Consider the following 21,748-nt stretch of genomic DNA (forward strand, 5'->3'; position numbering starts at 1 on the left):
GCAGGCTGGGGCTGGAGCTGGAGCTGTAATTCCAGAGCTCACCCTGGCCCTGGGGCCATCTAACGAGCAAAATGCCGCAAGCCAGACCCTGTGCCCCAGCCTGATGGAAAAGAGCTGAATTGTGAGCGGCCCTGGGCCTGGGGGAGCCCCTGAGCCAGTGGGTTGGACCCTCTCCACTGCCCCCCCGAGCCATGGCTGCCCCACTTGCCTCCTCGTTTCCTCCCACCCGCCCTCTGCTCCAGCTGCTGAGCTCCTTGCCTGACCACGCCTGCAGTGCCCAGCTGGGCCGGCCTGGCTTGGGCTCGCTGAGGCCGGAGCAGCAGGGCCGGCTGGTGGGGCACTGTGGACTCAGGGGCCCGGAGGTGCCGTGCAGCAGAACGTACCTCCTGCTCCGGAGCCCGACGCCAGGCACAGCCCAGACCCGGTGGGTGCTGCTGCTCTAGCTCTGACCCCTCAGCAGGCCAGCGGGAGCCCTGGGAAGAGTCTGGCTCGGCTCTGGCCAGGAGCCTGGGTCCCTGGGGATGGCTGGGTAAGCTGGGCTGTGTGACTCCTGTGCGCAGGCGCCACGTCCCGGTGGGGATGGCAGTGCCGGGGCCTGTGCAGAACAGCGCCAGGAGGGCACTAGGACCATGCTTGGCAGCTGGCTGAGGGAGAGCCGCTCTGTCTCTTCAGCGGTGCCTCGGCAGCCACTTGTGGAGAGGAGAGGCTGGAGCCAGCGAAGCGCTCGCCTGCCACTGCTGGGGCATGAGCCAGAGGTTCACGGTCACGGCCCTGCCCCGGGAGGAGGGGGCCCCCTGCCAAGAGGCAGCTGCTGCTCTCCAAGGAGATGCTGCCCCCCTGCACGGGGCCCAGCCTGGCAGCCTCTCCCGAGAAGACAGCAAAGGTAAGTGATGCTCGGCGGGCGCGGTGCGGGCACCCCGTGGGCAGCACAGAGGGGCTGGCTGCTACAGTGACCTGCCAGGAGCCCTCCCGGTGGGGGGCAGGGCTGGGGCTGGGGGCTTCAGTCTGCCCTGGAGTGGGCAGGGCTGGCTGCCCCACTGGGGCGCTGGGCTGCACGAGCAGCCATGTCTGAGAGGAGCCGGTCTCCTGAGGCCTTTGACGTGGCCTGGCCGGTGGCTTGGAGCAAAAGTTGCTTCTGTGAATGGAAAGAGGGAAAGTGCCTGTGGGTCCCGTGGGGGGCCGGGCTCCGCTCTGGGGAGGGCGCTAGGCAGGCAGATGGCTGGTTGCCCTGGGTAACCTTTGGCCTCTCCAGAGGAGCCGGGTGCTTGTTGCCTCCCATCCCTGCCCGCTGGGGGCAGGGACTCGCCCGACTGGGCCTGGCTCCTCTCAGCTGAACCGGGAGCCGCTGCCTGCCCAGGAGCTGGGACGGGCCCAGGGCCCGAGGGATGTGCTGGGGGTGGGCGGGGGTGGCTCTGCAGCACCTGTCCAGCCCCCTGCCCGCACAGTGCCCGGCGGGGCTCCCTGGCTGAGTGGTGACGCCGCAGGGAAAAACCCACCACAGGCAGCGAGGGCTCTTCAGAGCGAGAGACTCAGGGCAGCAGCCAGACACAGGAGGAGGCAGCGCATGAACTTCTCCACACAGCAAAACCAGCGCCCCCAGTCCCGACCTGCACCCCCCCCAGCCCAGCCCTGGGCGCCCCCCAGTTCCCGACCTGCACCCCAGCCCAGCCTGGGCGCCCCAGTCCCGCCCTGCACCCCCCCCAGCCCAGCCCGGGGCGCCCCCCAGTCCCGCCCTGCACCCCCCCCCAGCCCAGCCCTGGGCGCCCCCCCGTCCCGACCGGCACCCCCCCCCAGCCCAGCCCTGCGCCCCAGCCCCGACCTGCACGCCCAGTCCCGACCTGCACCCCCCAGCCCAGCCCTGAGTGCTCCCCAGTCCCGACTTGCAGCCCCCCTAGCCCAGCCCTGGCTCCTCCCACCACCTGGCTGGTGCCCCCCAAGCCAGCCCCCTGCTATTCACTTCCAGGACTTGGACTCCATGTCCTTCAGCTCACACATCCCATAGCCAGCCGTGGGCCCGGCAAGCTGACTGCGCTGCTTGGGCCTCCCGATAGTGGAGGGCGAGACCATTACAAAGGGTGGCCCTTGGCCAGCCTGCCTCTGCCTGGGGAGGTGGCGGGTCCGATGTCCAGCCTGCCACCCCCTCCACTGGCTGCCATTTTGCCCGTCTTTGGGAGCAGACAAGCATGACTTTGACTTGAGCCTGGCGGTTAATGGGTGGTGCTTAGAGCGCCTGTCAGGGTCTGTGCGGCGAGTTGGAGCCGTGGCATCCTGGGTGTGCGTGTGTGCATGGGGCGTCCTGGCTGTGTGCGTCCCCATGGGTGTGCGTGGGGCATCCTGGCTGTGTGCGTCCCCGTGGCTGTGCGTGGGACGTCCTGGCTGTGTGCGTCCCCGTGGGTGTGCGTGGGACGTCCGGGCTGTGTGCGTCCCCGTGGGTGTGCGTGGGGCGTCCTGGCTGTGTGCGTCCCCGTGGGTGTGCTGGGACGTCCGGGCTGTGTGCGTCCCCGTGGGTGTGCGTGGGACGTCCGGGCTGTGTGCGTCCCCGTGGGTGTGCGTGGGACGTCCGGGCTGTGTGCGTCCCCGTGGGTGTGCGTGGGACGTCCGGGCTGTGTGCGTGCACGTGTGAGCCCATCTGTGACGTCCTGGGTCTACGTGCACGTGGGCCTGTGCCCCCGTGAGTCCTGGCTCTGCGTGTAGCCCACAGAGGAAAGGCACTGGCTGCTGCTGTGGGGAGAGGGCAGGGTTCTAGTCCTGGCCCGCCCCAGGGAGCTTTGCCCAGGGCATGTCTGTCGGTTGTAGCCCCGAGTTAGAGGGTGAGGCCGGTGGCAGCGAGATGCAGGGACTTGCCCAGGCCCACCAGGGTGAGAAGCCGGCAGTGCTGGGATCGTCCCAGTCTGGCCGGAGTGGGGCCTACGCTGGGGGGGTCTCGTGCCAGAAGGGCTGCCAGCTCCTGCTCATGGCTCAGCATTTGGGGCCTGGAAGCAGGGGGAGCTGCCCCCCTCCCCCCGGGCCTGCATGGCTCTGGACCCTGGGCTGGAGCGAGGCAGTTCCCCATGCACAGCGTGTCCCAGAGCACAGGGCTCTTGGCTGCGCGTCCGGCCCTGTCACTGGAGCCGTATCGATCTCAGAAACCAGGGGGCTGCGCCTCACCCGCTGCCCTCTCCAAGGGCACCTGGCGGGGATGTCTGCAGGGAGCCTGGTGAATCTGGCCCCGCACGGCAGGGTCGAGGGGCTCAGAGCACAGAGACGCGCAGGTATTTTGGATCCGGGCTGGGTGGGTCTGTGCTGGGGGTTGAGTGGTTCTGGGGCTGGCGGCCGGGTGTGTGTGTGTGTGTGTGTGTGTGTGTGGTTGTCACATGCCTGGAGGCTGTGGGTGTGCGGCTCATGCTGTGTGACCCATGGACTTGTCTCCTGTGCTCTGGCTGGCCACAGGGGCAGTGCTGGCTGAGGAGATGGGGCTGAGATGGAGGCGAGAGCCCTGGGGAGCCACTGAGAGGCTGGAAGGCACCAGCTCTGCGGGGACCTGCCCCCATGCCAAGGTGACTCATGGGGAGGGGGAGGGGACTGGAGCCCCTGGCCGGGCTGAGGTTAGCAATACAGCCCTGCCTGGCACCCCAAAGGAGCCCAGTGGGCTGGGGCAGAGCAAAGGGGGCTGTGGGGGTCAGTGCTAGGGTTGGGAGTGGAAGGGAAGTTAATGCTGAGGTTTGGGGGTCACAGGGAGGTCAGTGTCAGGGTTTGGGGGGGATGGGGCAGGGCAGGGGTTGGTGGTTTGGGGGCTGTGGGGGTTGGGGAGCTGTGCAAAGGTTGGGGTTCTGTGGGGATTGGGGGTCTGGGCAGGGGTTGGGTGAGGGGGTTGGGGGTCTGTGCAAGGGTTGGGGTATATGGGGGTTGGCGGTTGGGGGTCTGTGGGGGTCGGGTTGGGGGTCAGGGGAGCTCGCTTGCTGGAGCTCGGTTCCCTGCGGGCTGGGGCAGCTCGGAGCCTGTCGCTGGTTAAATGCTGGGCAGGGGGCTCCCTCTTCTGGCCGCTGCGGGAAGTGCAGGGACTGTTACCGGTGCCAGGCGCTGCTGTGGGGAGCTGTGCCCCGGACTCACAGGGTGAGAAGGGACCCCAAGGTCCTGGTCTGAGCCCAGCGAGATGCAGGAATTGGTGTGCCTGACCCATCCCAGACAGACAGCTCCAGTCTCCTTTCGAGATCCTCCACCTCTGGCCCCTCTGGCTGGAACCGGCTGGTCAGGTCACCGGGGTCCTCTCTCCGCAGCCCATTGTCCTCCCACTGGCCAGAACCAGCTGTGTCTCCTGTGCTGGGGCTCCGGGTCACCAGTCGCTGGGATCTCCATCCTCCAGGCCATTGGCTGGGGTCCCGAGTTCCCTCTCTAACAACAAACTCCCTCTGCATGTAAACCATTGGAAAAAACAAGAAAATCCCCACTTCAGCACATCTCTGCCCCCTTCCAGGGTGAACAGAGCAGGGTCACTTAGCCAGTGACTTGGGGAAGTTCAGGGCCCCCGGCCCGTGATAAAGCATCAGCTATAACATCCCCCCCCCCCCATGGGCCACCTGAGATTTAATCTCAATCTGCTCAATCCCATTGCCTCTTGTCCTGCCCTCGGTGGTCAGGGAGAACCGCTTTTCTCCAGCTTTTCTATGGCAGCCTTTCAGGTATCTGAGAACCGCTCTCGTGTCCCCCTTAATTTGTGCTTGTGTTCCCCTGACTAATGCCTGGCACCCTCTGGCTGCTAGACCATGTGCCCCACGCTAGAGGCTCCTGCTTTGACTTCAACAGGCGCCGGGTCTGGTCCCACAGCCGACCCGTCCTGGGGCGTGGTACCTGCCGCTGTGTTGTCTGTAATGCTAGACCAGGCCCTGCACCCCGCAGCACAAGAGCCCTGCTGCCTCACACAGGGTGACCTGTGGGCAGGGGGTGTTCCTGTGGGGGCTGCCCCACGGAGACACCAGCAGCTGCTCCCCCATTTCCCCGCCTGCTCCGCTAGCTGCAGTGGACAAGGTCAGTGCTGGGGCGGTGACGGTTTAGGGTCCAGCCCTGCTGATGAGCTGTGCGCTGTAGAACTGCTGACCCCGAGTGCACCGAGATCATCAGGTGTTAACCCTGGTGTGACGATGCGGGACCCTACTGAGAGTGCCAATTCAGGACCAATTGCTCAAACAGGGCAGTCACAGCCCAAGGCTGAGGTTTTTCCACCTCTAAGGCAAACCAAACCAGCCAGACAAAAATGACTTCGGTTTCACCCCACTGGCTAACCACAAGTCACACAAGCAATTTCCTTAGACACTCCAGTCTCCCAGCATCACCACCAGTGCCACTCGTCCTGGGGATGAATGGTTATAAAAACCAACACCCCAATAAAAGAAAAAGGTTCTCTCGATCCCAAAGAATCAAGCCCCAGACCCAGGTCAATATACACATCAGATCTTACCCACAAATCACGCTGTTGCCAATCCTTTAGAATCTAAAATCTAAAGGTTTATTCATAAAGGGAAAAAGGTAGAGATGAGAGCTAGAATTGGTTAAATGGAATAAATTACATACAGTGATGGCAAAGTTCTTAGTTCAGGCTTGTAGCAGTGATGGAGTAAACTGCAGGTTCAAATCAAGTCTCTGGAGTACATCCCCCGCTGGGATGGGTCATCAGTCCCTTGTATAGAGCTTCAGTTTGTAGCAAAGTCCCTCCAGAGGTAAGAAGCAGGATTGAAGACAAGATGGAGATGAGGCATCAGCCTTAGATAGGCTTTTCCAGGTGTAAGAACCTCTTTGTCCTTACTGTGGAAAATTACAGCAAAATGGAGTCTGGAGTCACATGGGCAAGTTCCTGCACACCCTGCTGAGTTACAAGGTGTATCTGCCTCCTATCGATGGGTCAGTTGTGTAGCTGATGGTCCTTAATGGGCCATCAAGCAGGCTAGGCAGAGCTAACACCAACTTGTCTGGGGTGTCACCCAGAAGCACAGCACAGATTTGAAACACAGACAGTACAGAGCCAATACTCATAACTTCCAACTACAAAATGACACATGCACCCAGACAGCATAACCATAACCAGCCACCCATAACCTGGTCTTAGACACCTTATATGACCCCCTTTACCTAAGATTTGGTGCCACTACAGGACCTTGGTTGCAAACCATGTTCTATATGGTCCCAGTTTATATCAATAACATCACACCCGGTACTTCCGGCCTCTCTTTGCTGCTGCATCACTGAGGCCCACGGGCTGTGCTCAGGCCACTTTTCCCAGATTTGTCTTTGCAGCCACAAGGGCTAGAAACTTGCCGCTCATTATAACTGAAAGCTGAGATTCTCCTGCTCACTTGACTCCAGGAGTGACACCTGATGCGACTGTTAGAGCTGTTGTCAGGGTTAAGGGAGGGGCCTGCAGCAGGTGTGGGGTGCCAAGCCCGGGCAGTGGTGTTAACAGCTGTGGTAATGGGAGCTGCCCCTTTAAGAGCAGATGGAGCAGACTGAGCAGGTGTCTGTGGCCAGAGAGGGGGGACCCACCCTGGCTGTTCCAGACAGCAGCCTGCTCCGCCGCCAGCTCAGCTGGGGTTCACAGCGGTTCCCCGCTTGGGGGCCCCTCTGGGTTTGGTGGGTCCCAGTTCCAGCTTCCTATCCGCTGCCCCCATGCTCTGCACCAGACTGTGACCAGGCTGGGCTGGGCCAGGCAGGGCTGCCCTCTCACTGGGCAGCACCTGGCACAACGGGTTCTGGTCACCGGGACCAAAACCGCCGTGTGCCCTATGAACGTGAGCGAGCTGTAGCACAAGCTGTCGCACGCAGACGTAATGCACAAACACACAACACAACACACATGCACACCCACACGGCACAGAGTGCACACACACACTGCACACGTTCATACAACACTCTGTACACACAATGCAGCCGTGCACACACTCATTCAGCCCACACACTCCGGGGGCTCAGAAATCACAGCCCAAGAGCATGACTGGGACTGGTGATTTCTGGCCTCGGGCTGGCTGTGCTGGAGAGCGGCTTGAGGGTCTCTGGCCCGGCCCAGCTCAGAGGGGCCGGCTCCTGCCTGCTCCCCGACTGTGAGAGCTGGAGCCTCCTTCCCTGGCCACCAGGGGTCACCCTTGGCCACGTGCAGCCTGCAGCCCTGTCTGGCCAGGCTGGAGCTGGGCTGGGGGGAGCCACTCGCTGGCCTGCCCTGAGCCCCCTGCTCACCCATTGACCCCTCAGGGTGGCTTTCCCCCCACAGGGCCTGGGGGTGGACTGGAGGGGCAGTGGCCGGGCCTATCCCTCTGTGTGAGGGCGACAGACCCTTGGGGGGAAGGGGCCAGGCTGGGGGTGTCTCTGGGATCCCTTAGGGGTGATGTGCAGGATCCCTTCCCTGGCCCCACGTGAGGCGGGAAGCAAAGGGCTGCAAATGCAAAGCAATTCCCCAGGCACTTGCTTCACTGCCCTCCCTGCCCCCAACCCCCACCATGCCATTTCCTGCACCCCAGCTCCCTCCCTGCACCTGCACCCCACCACCTCCCTGAACCCCCAGCTCCCTCCCTGCACCCTGACCTCACCCCCAGCTCCCTCCCTGCACCCCAGCTCCCTCCCTGCACCCTGACCTCACCCCCTCCTTGCACCCCCAGCTCCCTCCCTGCACCCTGACCTCACCCCCTCCCTGCACCCCCAGTTCCCTCCCTGCACCCCCAGCCCTCTCCCTGCACCCGCACCCCACCAGCTCCCTGAACCCCCCAGCTCCCTCCCTGCACCCTGACCTCACCCTCTCCCTGCACTCCCAGCTCCCTCCCTGCACCCTGACCTCACCCCCTCCCTGCACTCCCAGCTCCTCCTGCACCTGACCTCACCCCTCCCTGCACCCCAGCTCCCTCCCTGCACCTGACCTCACCCTCTCCCTGCACTCCCAGCTCCCTCCCTGCACCCTGACCTCACCCCCTCCTTGCACCCCCAGCTCCCTCCCTGCACCCTGACCTCACCCTCTCCCTGCACCCCAGCTCCCTCCCTACACCCTGACCTCACCCTCGCCCTACACCCCCCGTTCCCTCCCTGCACCCCAGCCCTCCCTGCACCCTGACCTCACCTCTCCCTGAACCCCAGCTCCTCCCTGCACCCTGACCTCACCCTCTCCCTGCACCCCCAAGCTTCTACCTGCACCCTGCACCCCCAGCTCCCTCCCTGCACCCTGACCTCACCCTCTCCCTGCACCCCAGCTCCCTCCCTGCACCCCAGCTCCCTCCCTGCACCCTGACCTCACCCTCTCCCTGCACCCCCAGGCCTCTCCCTGCACCCTGCACCCCCAGCTCCCTCCCTGAACCCCCAGCTCCCTCCCTGCAACCTGACCTCACCCCTCCCTGCCCCCAGCTCCCTCCCTGCAACCTGACCTCATCCCCTCCCTGCACCCCCAACCCTTTCCCTGCACCCACACCCCACCACCACCCAGAACCCCAGCTCCTCCCTGCACCCTGACCTCACTCTCCCCTGCACTCCCAGCTCCTCCCTGCACCTGACCTCTCTCTGCACCCTGCACCCCAGCTCCCTCCCTGCACACTGACCTCACCCCCTCCCTGCACCCCAGCTCCCTCCCTGCACCCCAACCGTCTCCCTGCACCCCACACCCCCAGCGCCCTCCCAGTACCCTCAGCTCCAGCCCTCTCCCTGCACCCCCAGCCCTCTCTATCCTGATCTCTCTGCACTTCCCCTCCCCCTGCAGTTCCCTCCTTGCACCTTGTCCTTAACTCTCAGTCCCCGCCCCCCGTGCACTCAGCACCCCCATGTCCCTCTCCCTACCCCCCCACCTCTGGCAACTGCTTGTGTCCATGCCCCTGAGCTGCCTGCAGCTGCTGTGGGTTTTCCCAACACGGATGAGCCCAGAACTACCTCAGGCCAGGGGCTGCAGAACTCTGGGGTGGGTGTGTGTGTGTGTGGGGGGGGGGTGAGTCAAGAAGGACCCCTACCCCCACCCCCACCCCCACCCCCGAGGCTCCCACCTGCCAGGGACCTGGGCTGCAGGAGCACAGTACCTGGAAGCCCAGCCCCTGCCATGGGGTTACCCTTGGGCACAGACACACCTGGCTCAGTGTGTCCCCTCCCCGCATCTCTTCTTGGGGCCTGGGTGGTGTGGGGCAGGGCTGCAATGGGCGGGGGGACTGTGCCAGGAAATGTGGGGGCTGGGCAGGGCTTGAGCTGGGAAAGGGGGGGCTGGGCAGGGATGTTCCAGGCAGGGTGCATGACCAAGTAGGGGCGCTGTGCAGATCAGGGGGGCAGGCAGTGGCCTGGGTCACAGCAGCCCTCCGGGCTGAGGGGAGGAGCCGGTTTGGCACATGCTGAGTGGGGCTCAGGTGAGGCCCCTCCTCGGGTGCTGGGGGGGTCAGTTCAGCGCCCCACAGAGCAGTGAGTCGCCTGCTATTTGTCCTCCCTCCACACCCCGGCCTACGTGGGAGGTTTTGCCAGGCCCAGCCAGGACTGCAGAGATCCCGCTGGGGCCTGGTTAACGCCTGCCCTGGTCCTGCTGCTCCCTGTCCCTGGTCCAGGGGCAGATCAGGGGCCCGATGAAGGGGCAGGGTTACCCCCACCTTGGCGGCCGGGGGAGACTCTCAGATTCAAAAGTGATTCTTAAAATAAAGCCTTGAACTAGTTGCTGTAGGCTCCAGCAAGGACCTGGTTGCTGTGGCAACCCCTGACTCTGCTGGCGGGGCGAAGGGCGGGGGGGGGGGACGACCATGACTGGCATATTCCTGGCTTGGGACATGGTGCCAAGGGGCCCAGCTGGTGTGGGGGACGGGGAGCAGGGCTGTGCTGTGGGGCACGTGTGGGTCCTGTGCACCATGGATCCAGAACGTCTCGCCGGGAGTCGGGGGGATGGGAGCCGGACTCTGCTGCCTACCCCCTGCGCTGTGAACCCTGGGCAGGGAGGGGGCTGGGCAGTGACTGGAGGGTGCCCAACCCGATGCCCATCCTGTCCACCCCACCTGAGGGAGCCCTAGGCCCAGTCTCCTGCATGTGCCTTCCACCCCAACAATTCCCAGCCCCACACCAGCCTTGCGTTTGCTAGACAAGCCACAGCCAGCTCAGCTTGTTCCTGACCCAGCCCCACGGCATGGGCAGCCGCTGCTGTGGGCGGGGAGGGGGCAGGCAGGGTGTGTGGGGAGGCTCGTGGGAGTTCAGGGCAGGTGGGCGGGGGTGGGTGGTAGCATAGGGGGAGGCGGATGAGGACGCTGGGGGATGCAAAGCCCCGGGCACAGGTGGTGGTGACACACAAACGTGGTGCACGGAAAAGATGGTCAAATACAGCCGTGGTGCCATGGAAACCTCCATGGTACCAAACTGGATAAGGAGGCTCTCTTGTTTCCATGGAAACCAGGCCCAGTGTCATTTCTCTTGCGCTGTTCCCTAATGTTATTGGGATCATTTGAGCTGTTTGCCAGCCCCGTGGTGGGGGAGGGGTCTGTGCTGTCCAGAGTGGGGCGGGGGCTGCTGGGCACAGAGCTGGGCTGGCTGGAGGGGATGCTGCATCAGCGTCGCCGGGGGGCTGGGTGATGCTCGGGGTTGGGGTTGCTGGTGTTACCATGCAGATTTGCTGTGTGCCTGTCAGGGGAATCTGCCTACCCACGTTGGTGGTGCTTGGCTGGAGGGAGCATGAGGCTGAGCCAGGGGAGGGCAGAGGGCTGGGATGCAGGCAGCCCCTCCGCCACCTGAGCAGGTCCCCCCATCAGGTGCCCCGGCCCTGTCCCTGCTCAGAGAGGGGGGGCTCGGCTGCACGTGCAGGGGAATTGGAGCTGGGCACGGCATGTGAGGCAGGGGGTCAGCTGAGCAGGGCACGTGAGGAGCAAACCCCAAACCCAGGGATAGTCCTGCCCCAAGCAGACAGAGTCCCCCTCTGTCAGAGCCCTGTGCTGTAACCAGGTCTGAGACAAAGTGCCCTATTGTGGTGCTAGGGAGTGCTGTGCTGTGGGCGGCGGGGTGCAGCGGGGCGTGCCGTGCTGTGGGGGGCAGGGCAGGGGGTGTCACACTGGGCGGTGGGGCGGGGCGCAGTGGGGGGTGGCGGGGCAGGGGGTGGCGCACTGGGCGGTGGGGCGGGGCGCAGTGGGGGGTGGCGGGCGGCAGGGCAGGGGGCGGCGCACTGCGGGCAGCAGGGCAGGGCTCAGCAGGGGGCACGGCGCTAAGCTGCAGGCAAATGGCTCAGCTCTGGCATTGGGAAGGAAGGGGGCTGGGGGCGAGGGGACTGGCCTTCTCTGCCACTTCTCTTCAGACCCCTCGTGCTCTGTCTCGCTGGCCCAGCCTGGATTTACTGGCGGCTGGCTCGCCTGGGCAGCGGTGAGGGAAACAGCGGAGGGGAGTATACAGTGTCCTCAGAGCAGCGCTGCACTGGGTGGGGGGGAGCTCCCCCCACAGCCAGCCTGTTGCCCTGCTCCCCGCAGCCCAGTTGCCCCTGAGGCTGTCTGAGCAGCCCCCAGTGCTGCTGGGAATGGCGGCTGCCAGTGAGCGCTGTTGGAGAGGGGGCTGGCGCTCAGGCACCCTGGTGCTCAGATGGGCTCCTGGCTGTAGGGAATGGAGCTTGTGGGCAGGGGCCGGTGTGGGGCTCTGTAGGGTTCCCCAGCCCCAGCTGCCAAAAGGCCTGCACTGTAACTGACCCCCACGCCTGGGCCAGGCCCCCAGCCCTGAGCAGCCGGCAGCCCCTGCCCTCTCACTGCCCAGGCTGCAGAGGCCCCATCCAGAGGCAGGTGCAGGCGGAGTGGGAGGAGAGAGATGCCCATGGCTTCCCTCTAGCTTCGCCCCTCCCCCTTCCTCTGCCCAGGCTGGGGGGCGCCCAGTGAGCCCAGCCCATGGGGTGGGAGAGGTCATCTGCTTAGTGAGGCTGCCCAGGCCCGCGTCACTGCCGAGCTGCTGGCAAACATCTGGGCAGGAGACAGGCCAGGCTGTGTGGGCTGGCAGAGGGGCTCATGCCTCCACCCCACCCCCCACGTTGCTGTGCTGCCCCAGGGACCGTCAGCCCCCCATTGGCTCCATCTTCCTCAGACTGCTCGCAGGCTGCTGCTCTGTCTGCTCGGCGCCAGCTCCCTGCCCAGCCGGGGGTAGACGAGGCCTGCGCTGTCGGATGTGCCCAGTCCAGGGAGCACCGGGCTCTGGACACAGCCCCGGCAAGCCTGGCTCCCTGCCGCCCTTCTGTCCTATCCCTGGGGTCTTGGCTTTGAAGGGAAGGTATCTGAAGAACCAAACCGCAGAGCGATGCCTGGGCTGGGTGGGCTGGGCTCCACGCTGCAGGGATGGGGGGACCCCATGAGTGACAGGGTGCCCCCCAAGCCCCCATCCACCTCACCAGGGCACTGTAATGTCTCATCTCTACCCCTGCCACAAGCCTCCCTCGGTCACGGCCACAGGGCAGCTGCTGGCACTAGCCCCCGAGCTCAGCTTCCCGTGGCCTGGCCCCTCCACTGGCTCCGGGGCAGGGGCAGGTGATGCTGGCAGACTGTGGCCAGGAAACAGCCTAGTAGGGGGCAGCACTCAGGCAGGTGCCAGCTTTGGTGCCCCTATGAGCAGAGCCTGCCCTGCAGCAGCTGGGGGGGGGCAAGGGGCCCGACTGGCCTGTGGAGCCTCGCACACAGCCACGGCAGCTCTGTGGGGCCCTTGTGGGGTGGGGCCTGGCCTGGGGGGAGCAGGGGGCTGCCCTGGGGTTCCCTGCCGATGGGCCTGCTCTGACTGATTTTGAGACACTTGGGGAGAATCTGGGGAAAAGCCAGCACCCTGCTTCGGCAGGGGGCTCCCAGGCAGGCTGGGAGTGGGGGCAGCTGGGTGCCCCATAATCCCCCCAGACCTGCTGAGCTGTGATTCTTCCCTGCTCCCAGCTGTCCGGAGTTTTCCCAGTGCCGCCCGCTCCCAGCTGCTGCTGTTCCCATTCTGAGCACGTCCCTCAGGGGCAGCCGCTCTCCACAAGTCACTGCCTGTGCGGTGCGGTTGAGCAGAGCAGGAGGGGGCAGGGCCCAGCCAGCCCCAGGGCGGGGCTGGGAGTCCCGGGCACCCCTGGGATGGGACCTGCTCTGCTGGTGCCCCTCACTCCTGACCTGCAGCCCCCTGCTAACCAAGCCCTGGGTTCCTCCCCAGCTCTGACAGTGCCCCTTACTCCTAATCTGCAGCCACAACCTCCCATGTGACTCCCCAAGCCCTTGTCGCTGCCTCCAACCCCCTGTGACCCAGGTGCCTTTCATGCTGCTGCCAACTCTCCTCTGGCCCCAGGGGCCCTCTGTGCTGCCCCGCAACCCCCCTGTGATGGCCAGAGCTCTCCATGGTGCGCCTGTGCCTGGGGAGCGCCTCTCACACAGTTGAAGTTGGTTGCCAGGTGTCAGCCTTGGCTGATCGCCGACTGTCTCCACCTCTAACCTCCAGCCTGGAAATTCCCTCTCCTGTGCTGGTGGCAATGACGCCCTGTCGCCGGGAAGGGCCGGTGGTGAACTCTGTGTGGCGACGTGGAAGGACCCGGTGCCAGGATAATTCCTTGTACCTGGAACAGAAAACAGCTAAGGATTAATGGCTGCGTTACCGTCCATCCCGGTACCAGCAGGCAGTGCTGATGGTGCAGGGTGGGGGCCAGAGTTGGCCATCTCTCCCCCCCGGGGCGCTCAGGGTTAATGTCTGTCTGCCTGCCATGAAGTGGTGAGCTGCACCTCCAATGAGCTGTGAGGCGGGAGCCGCTCGGCCCAGTCCTGGCGGGGTTGGTGGGGTCAGGGCCTCCGCGCCAGGGAGACCAGGTTATTAAATTGGAGATTTATTGCCTGTCTCCCCAGCGCACCTGGCAGAGCAGAGCGGGCGACACTGCTGGAGCAGGCAGCACCATGGCTATAAATCCGCCTGCCGCCTCCCCTTATCATATGTCTGCAGCAGCGCCACCCCCAGTGCCAAGGGCCTGTTGGCCCCACCCCAGCCTCTGCCCTGCCCATGCCCTGTGCACCATTAGGGGGCTGGGATGGGGCCTGGCTGGGCTTTCTGCATGGCAAATGGGGGGAGCCACAGGCCCTGCCTGGTGGCAGGAGGGGCCTAGCCCAGGTCTGGTGGGCAGGAGCGGCTCCAGACCCCAGCACGCCAAGCGCGTGCTTGGGGCGGCATGCCGTGGGGGGCGCTCTGCCGGTCGCCGGGAGGGTGGCGGGCGGCTCCGCTGGACCTCCCACAGGCACGCTGGTCCCGCGGCTCCGGTGGAGCATCCGCAGGCATACCTGTGGGAGGTCCACTGGAGCCGTGGGACCGGCGACCGGCAGAGCGCCCCCCGCAGCGTGCCACCGTGCTTGGGGCGGCGAAATGGCTAGAGCTGCCCCTGCTGGTGGGCACCACGAATACTGAGCAAGCCGTCAGCCAGAGCTCACCTTTATTGCCCAGCTCTTCCCTCCACGCTGCCAGTGCTGCTGCCTTTGCTGTGCAGGTTCTGACTGGGGAGACCAGAGCCAGGGTGACAAATCCGGATGCTATTTTTGGGGGTGTTTGTGTAGTTACATATATAAGACAAAGCCCCTGATATTGGGGGGAGGCCCGATAACACTGGAACCCCTGCTCCCCTAGTTCTCACTGGGGAATCAGAAGGTTGCCAGTTCCAGGTCCGTGGCTCTGACAGATCCTGGTTCTTCCCTGTGCTACTGATCCACTTGTGCCAGCGCTGCTGCTGCTCATTGCACCGTGCTGTGGTGAGTGGTGAGGGCTGATGGGGCGGCACTGCCAGCTTGACAGAGCGTCAGTGGCCAGCCGGGCCCTGTGAGTGTCCAGCTGTCACCCAGAGCAGTGCACACCGCATGCCATGCTGAGTGTTCCTGCATTGTTCTCGGGGGGGGGGGGGGCACCCGATCGGGGATCTGCCTGTAGCCCTGGGGGCCTGAGAGGTGTGTGAACAGTATGTAACCCACAGGAAACAGCTGCATCTCACATGCACACCCACAGTAACACACTCACAGTGACACACCCACAGTGAAACACACACACACTGACAGTGACAGGTACACTGACACACGTACACGGACAGTAATACACACACACTGACAGTGACACATGCACACAGTGACACACATGCACACTGACAGTAACACACACACTGACACACACAGTGACACACGCACACTAACAGTGACATGCACACTGATACGCACACTGACACATGCACACTGACAGTAACACACACAGTGATATGCACAGTGACACACATGCACACTGACAGTAACACACCCACAGTGACACACGCACAGTGACACCTACGCACACTGACAGTGACACACACACACTGACGTGCACAGTGACACCCATGCACACTGACAGTGACACACACAGTGACACACTGATACATGCACAGTGACACCCACACACACACCCACAGTAACACACTCACAGTGACACACCCACAGTGAAACCCATACACTGACAGTGACACACGCACAGTGACACATGCACAATGACACACATGCACACTGGCAGTGACACACACATACACTGACACACAGTGACAGTAACACACGCACAGTGTCACCCATGCACACTGATAGTGACACACACACACTGACACGCACAGTGACACACACACAGTGACACGCATGCAGTCACTGAAGCTTGGGGGCAGAGTTTGACTCTCACTTAGACTCAGCGCAAACCCTTCCTGTGGGCCAGGTGCGGCTGCGTGTGCCATAGAGCGCAGTGTGACCTGCAGCCAGAGCCCTGTCCCCCCCACCCCATTGTTTGCTGATCTTAAGGGTTGTATCTTGTGACATGAGCTGCAAACTCTGCAGGTAGGGGCTGGCTCTGGGCTGTGTGCAGCACCTGGTACTGCCTGTGAGGCAGCAGCATGGCGTGAATAGCCATTACTGACCCTCACCCAACGGGCCTCAGGTGCTGCCACAACACAAAGCATCCTTAGTGGCAACTGTTCCTTCTCCTGGTTCCCAAGCCTCTCACACGGGTTTCAGATCCAGTACATGCAGATCGAGTGAGGGCTGTGAAGTTGCTTGTTGTGCTGAGATGGTTTATAGGCAATACATGGAGAAGCAGTACAATTAGATATACAGCGTGTACAATTGTTAACCTGTGGAACTCACTGCTACAAGATCTACCTGAGGCCAAGAGCTCAGTGGGGATTTTTAAAGATGGAACATTTGTATAAACAGTGTGGACAGTAATATAAAATAGGATAGGAGTGTCCGGGCTCCCAGCCCTCCTGCTGCAGGGGGCGGTGAACCCCAGATGGTCCAGGCAGGGAGAGAGGGGCCCGGGCAACTCCTTGCACAGCTATTCATGAGGATGACCCTCAAAGCTCCTGGGACAGGCCCTCAGTGAGGTGGGAGCTTGGGTTACAGGGAGTGAGGCTCGACTCTGCCTGGCCCCCTGGGCGGATGTGACGGCTGAACCAGAGACTCCTGGCCACAAGCTACAGCTGGCACCTGGGGATTCCTGGCCCAGGAGGATCCCAGGGGGCAGGTGTCTCGGAGAGGCAGAGAATTGAAGGAGGTTGCGCCTGTGTTCAGCTGAACCGCAGGTAGGGCTCGGGTCGGGCAGAGCACTGTGGCTTCCGGCCTGGCCATGGGGCCAGTCCTGGGGGCTGCGGGGACGGTGCGGAGGAAGAGGTTCTGTGCTTGTGATGGTTGAGGGGGCTGGTTGTTCTGTGGCTTGACTCCAGCATCCTGCCTCTGCCAGGCCAATGAGCTCCCATCCCTGCTGTCTGCCAGGGCCCGGTTCTTTGGTGCAGACCCCTTGCCCTGTGGCATGGCCCCTTGGCGCAGACCCCTCCCCCCCAGGGCACAGCCCCTCGGTACAGACCCCTCCCCCCATGGCACAGCCCCTCAGCGCAGACCCCTCCCCCCAGGGCACAGCCCCTCGGCACAGCCCCCTCCCCCCACGGCACAGCCCCTCAGCGCAGACCCCTCCCCCAGGGCACAGCCCCTCAGTGCAGACCCTCCCCCCACGGCACAGCCCCACACCGCACACCCCTCCCCCAGGGCACAGCCCCTCAGTGAAGACCCTCCCCCCACGGCACAGCCCCTCAGTGCAGACCCCTCCCCCCAGGGCACAGCCCCTCAGCGCAGACCCTCCCCGTGGCACCGCCCCGCAGTGCAGACCCCTCCCCATGGCACAGCCCCTCAGCGCAGACCCCTCCCCAGGGCACAGCCCCTCGGTGCAGACCCTCCCCCAGGGCACCGCCCCGCGGTGGAGACCACTCCCCCCCGGGCACAGCCCCTCCGTGCAGACCCCTCCCCCCAGGGCATAGCCCCTTGGCGCAGACCCTCCCCCGTGGCACGGCCCCTCGGTGCAGACCCCTCCCCCGTGGCACGGCCCCTCGGTGCAGACCCCTCCCCCCAGGGCACAGCCCCTCCGTGCAGACCCCTCCCCCCAGGGCACAGCTACTCAGTGCAGACCCTCCCCAGGGCACAGCCCCTCGGTGCAGACCCCTCCCCCCCAGGGCACAGCCCCTCGGTGCAGACCCCTCCCCCCAGGGCACAGCCCCTCAGCGCAGACCCTCCCCCGTGGCACGGCCCCTTGGCGCAGACCCCTCCCCCCAGGGCACAGCTACTCAGTGCAGACCCTCCCCAGTGGCACGGCCCCTCAGCGCAGACCCTCCCCTGGGCCTGGCCTTCCCTGCTTAGAATTTTACCCAGTAATGAGGGCACAGCTCCAGCTCCCCCCCCCAGCTGTTCCCTGATGGGCATTACAGGGCTTCATGTGGCCTCCTGTGTAAATGCCCTGCCTCCTTCCCCCTCCTTTGACCCCTCTGGGCCGCAGCCTGCCCGACTCCCTGCGGGAGAGTTCCCCTGAGATTCCCGCTCTGACCTTCACCCCTCCCTGCCCCCCGGGCTATGGGACCCTTCCCCAGCCCAGGGGTGTGACTCCACTTTGCACATCCAAGGGTTTGACTCATTTTAACCAAACCCAGCTCCCCTGCCGTGGCCCCTCCCCCTACACCATGGACTGCTCCCCACTCCCTGTGCTCTAGACTCCCCCTTCCTCCTGTGCCATGGACCCCCCCTCTCTGTGCTATGGTGCCCCCATGCTGCGTGACGTGCCCCCCATGCTGCATGATGTGCCCCCCCATGCTGTGTGACGTGCCCCCCATGCTGTGTGACGTGCCCCCCATGCTGCAGGATGTGCCCCCCATGCTGCGTGACGTGCCCCCCATGCTGCAGGATGTGCCCCCCATGCTGCAGGATGTGCCCCCCATGCTGTGTGATGTGCCCCCCATGCTGCGTGACGTGCCCCCCATGCTGCGTGACGTGCCCCCCATGCTGCATGACGTGCCCCCCATGCTGCGTGATGTGCCCCCCATGCTGCGTGATGTGCCCCCCCATGCTGCAGGTTGTGCCCCATGCTGTGTGACGTGCCCCCATGCTGCAGGATGTGCCCCCATGCTGTGTGACGTGCCCCCATGCTGCAGGATGTGCCCCCATGCTGTGTGATGTGCCCCCATGCTGTGTGACGTGCCCCCCCATGCTGTGTGACGTGCCCCCCATGCTGCGTGACGTGCCCCCCATGCTGCAGGATGTGCCCCCCATGCTGTGTGACGTGCCCCATGGTGCTCTCTCCATTGCGGGGCAGGGGGAGCAGGGTGGCTGGCAAGGCCCCAGCGAGCTGCTAATCGGGATTAGGGATTAACAGTCTCTCACGTGCTCACGCCCCCTCCCCCAGCTGGTGGAGCAGGAAAATCCCTTTCACTGCTGAGCTGCAGGATCCGTGACCTCCTCATCCCTGGAAGCCAAGCCACTGTGGCTCGGGCCGGACGCCTGGCGGGGCACGCTGGGCTGCCTGCCCCGCTCCTGTGCCCAGCCTGGCGGGGCTCTGTCTGCCCGGGGCCTGGAACCACCCATGGTGCTGGCTCTGGGGAAACGGATTGAATCTGAGGGTGCCCGTCCCAACTGCCCGCCACAGCCCTGCCCTCAGGCCGGGGCCTCACCCCGGGCGCCAGGCGCAGGCCTGGCCCTCTGGGTGCAAAGCGCTGGAGCTTCTCCCGCTGTCCTGCTCCCCGCCCCTGGGGGAGAGTGGGCTGGGGGTGAAGGCTTCTCTCAGCCGCCCGGCCAGAGGGGGCCAGGGCATGAGGCCCCTGAGGCCTGTTTGTCAAATCCTGAGCCTCCAGCGACTAGGGCCCCGCAAAGCGGCTCTGCCCTTCCTCCTGGAGACCCCAGGCGTCTCCTCCGGGCCGGGCTTTGTGACATGCACCCCTGGGCTGGGCAGGGAGCCCCTCCGCTCTGTGCTCGGCGTCCCGGGGAGGGGAGCAGCAGTGTGTCCAGGAGGGCAGGGCACTGCGCCAGGGGGTCCTTCAATGCTGTGACCATGGCATCCAGGCCCACGGCCACAGGTCAGCACCGCAGCTGGGAACAAGCTTGAGGACTCCCTGGCCTGCCCACAGAGAACGCTGGGGAGTCACCCTGCCCCACACCCTGGCACCTCCAGCTCCTCCTCCCCTCTCCGGGGCATTGGGGCCTCGATTTCCTAGAGGTTTATCCTCCGATAGGAGCCTCCTCCCCTTGCAGCTGCTGCCTTGGCTCTGAGTGGGGCTGGGGAGGTTCTGCCTGGCAGGAGGCTGAGTCTAGTGGCAGTGAGGTGGCAGCTCCTGGGGCCAAGCAAAGCAGGTTCCCAAGGGCCTCTCACCCTTCAGGAGATGAAATGTGACTTCGCAAAGCAGCCGGCAAATTCCCCAGGAGGCGCCAGCTCCAACGCTGCTCCTTCTGCCAGGAATATCCAGAGAAATGGGGGCGGGTGGGGGCCCTGCCGTGGGCTGGGCAGGGAGATGCTGAGCGCCTGAGATGAGCAGACACTGCACCTGGCCACGTGGCACCTGGGCAGCAGAGGGGTGCAGGGCTGGGGAGAGCGGGAGAATGGGGAGCCTCAGTGGGCAGGGTGAGCCTGGAGCAGCGCAGGGCCTGCCGTGCTAGGAACGCACCGTCTGCACAGACAGGGGAGCCCAAAGCGCCTCCCAGACATGGAACAGTTCAGTCCCATGGGAGGGGCCTGGTCCCCCTGGCACAGGGGGAAACCAAAGCATGGAGGCTGAAGCAGCTGGCTGAGGGCCGTGCTGGGCCTGGTGGAACCCCCGAGCCCAGGGGTGTGCTTGAGCCACTGAACCCACCCTGCCTCCTCCCTTAGCGACGCCTGACCTGCCAGTGGGGAAGGGGGTGGGCCCTGGGCTGGAGTTAGCAGCTTGCAGAGCCCCAGCCCTGGCTCTTCCATGAGCACTCAAAGCCTGGGGAGTCTTGTCCCTGCTGCGAAGGGGGCTGGGCATACAGGCTTCCTGGAGACAGAACAGGCTGCTGCAGCCTGCAAGCCATGGGCCCAGCTGAGACACAGCGCTTCCAGGGCACCCAGCAGCAGCAGACTGGGGGCATGCTGAGGCCGGGGGGGGGGGGGGGGCTGAGTGGGCTGGCCAGGGGAGGTCAGGACCTGTGAGCCCTGCAAGGCGAGAGTCAGGAGCCAGCAGAGCAGCTGGCCACACACCAGGAGAAAGTAAACAATTAATTACAGCCGCCAAGGAGTAACTGCTGCTGCGGCCTGGTGCGATCTCAACCAGCTCAGGAGACCTGGCCGCTGCAGAGCTCCTGTCCCTGGGAGCTGCCTGGATTCAGCGGGTCTGAGCGTCCTTCCCCCCACCCCAGAAACTCCCAGAGGCTGAGGGTGGAGCAAGGAGGAGCTCAATGGATCTGCACAGAGCAGGTGGCCCTGCTGGGGAGGGGGCTCCCTGAACCAGTCCCCCCACCTCTGGGGGCAGGTCATGAAGCAAGCTCTGGCTTTCCCCGGGCCCAGGTTGAGCTGAGGGAGCACCCATGGGCTGGGGGGTGAGGGCTGTCTCTATGGGAATGCTCGGAAGCTACGGGCAGGGGTTCCCACTGGGCTCCTTGCGTTGCAGCCAACTTCCTTTTGTGTCCTGTGCAGGGCCAAGGGTGACACTTTCAGAGCTGCTCGAGGTCAATTGCTGCCCCCTGCTCACAGCGTGAGGGAGTCTGGTCTGTGCCGGCAGCACCAGCACCCCACTCGCAAGCCCTGCTCCCTCCCTCTGCAGGCAGGCGAGTTACACACCCAGCCTGCACCCCTGCAAGGCACACCCAGCCGCTGCCTCCGTGGGGCAGGGCACCTCAGCCACTGGCTGCCCCTGGGCTCAGGGGCTCCTTGGCGCAGGCACTAGGCCATAGCAAAGCTGGAGCTGCAGATTCAGTCTTCACATGAGGTCTTTGGGCTTTGTCAGTGGCCAAGGGCCCAAGCCTGCTCTGTGGGTGTCGACTGTCACCTCTGACCTCCCGCCCTGACGTGTTTGGGTGTTGATAGCCTGCGGTACAGAACTCTGCAATGGCTCCTGCACTAACCAGCCAGGCCTGGCTTCCCGAGTGCCCCACGGGAGCTCTGGGGGAAGAGGGAGCAGATGGCAGGACCTTGCCTGGGCAGGTTGTGGCAATGGGCATGGCACAGTCAGCCCCTCTCTGCAGCGACCAGGGAGCCATTGAATTGGCACAGCCTCTCGGGAGAAGGCTGGGTGCCCGCTGCAGGAGGGCACTGCCCAGCCAGGGCACTGGCACTGGCCGTCAGACCTGGACGAGGCCGACCTGGCATCCCTGCGCCTGTTCTCCGGGCACTCCCAGCTCGCCCCGGCTGGCAGCAGCCCCCGAGCTGTCTGGCTGAGGCTGGGCCAGAGCCCGGAGCCAGGTCCCTGCAGCGGAACCGGTCAGAGCCTCCCCCGGCGCTGAGCCCCCAGGCCTGCCCCTCGCCCCGGGTCGGACCCAGCCCGCCAGCCCCGCGATTCGCCTCGCTGCCCGGGGCGACC

The 21,748-nt window shown here is 64.6% G+C and overlaps 1 protein-coding gene across 1 annotated transcript in view; it reads left to right on the forward strand.

Annotated features, from left to right (window-relative positions):
• SLC12A5 (solute carrier family 12 member 5) overlaps window positions 1-21,748 on the forward strand; it is a 105,458-nt gene continuing 83,710 nt past the window's right edge. Inside the window, exons 1-2 of the mRNA XM_039497671.1 lie at window positions 1-121; window positions 673-883. Coding sequence (XP_039353605.1) covers window positions 745-883 — 139 coding nt within the window. The 5' untranslated portion in view covers window positions 1-121; window positions 673-744. The remainder of the gene's footprint in view (window positions 122-672; window positions 884-21,748) is intronic.

This window comes from Mauremys reevesii, linkage group 13, assembly GCF_016161935.1.
Source record: "Mauremys reevesii isolate NIE-2019 linkage group 13, ASM1616193v1, whole genome shotgun sequence".
Taxonomy (NCBI): domain Eukaryota; kingdom Metazoa; phylum Chordata; order Testudines; family Geoemydidae; genus Mauremys; species Mauremys reevesii.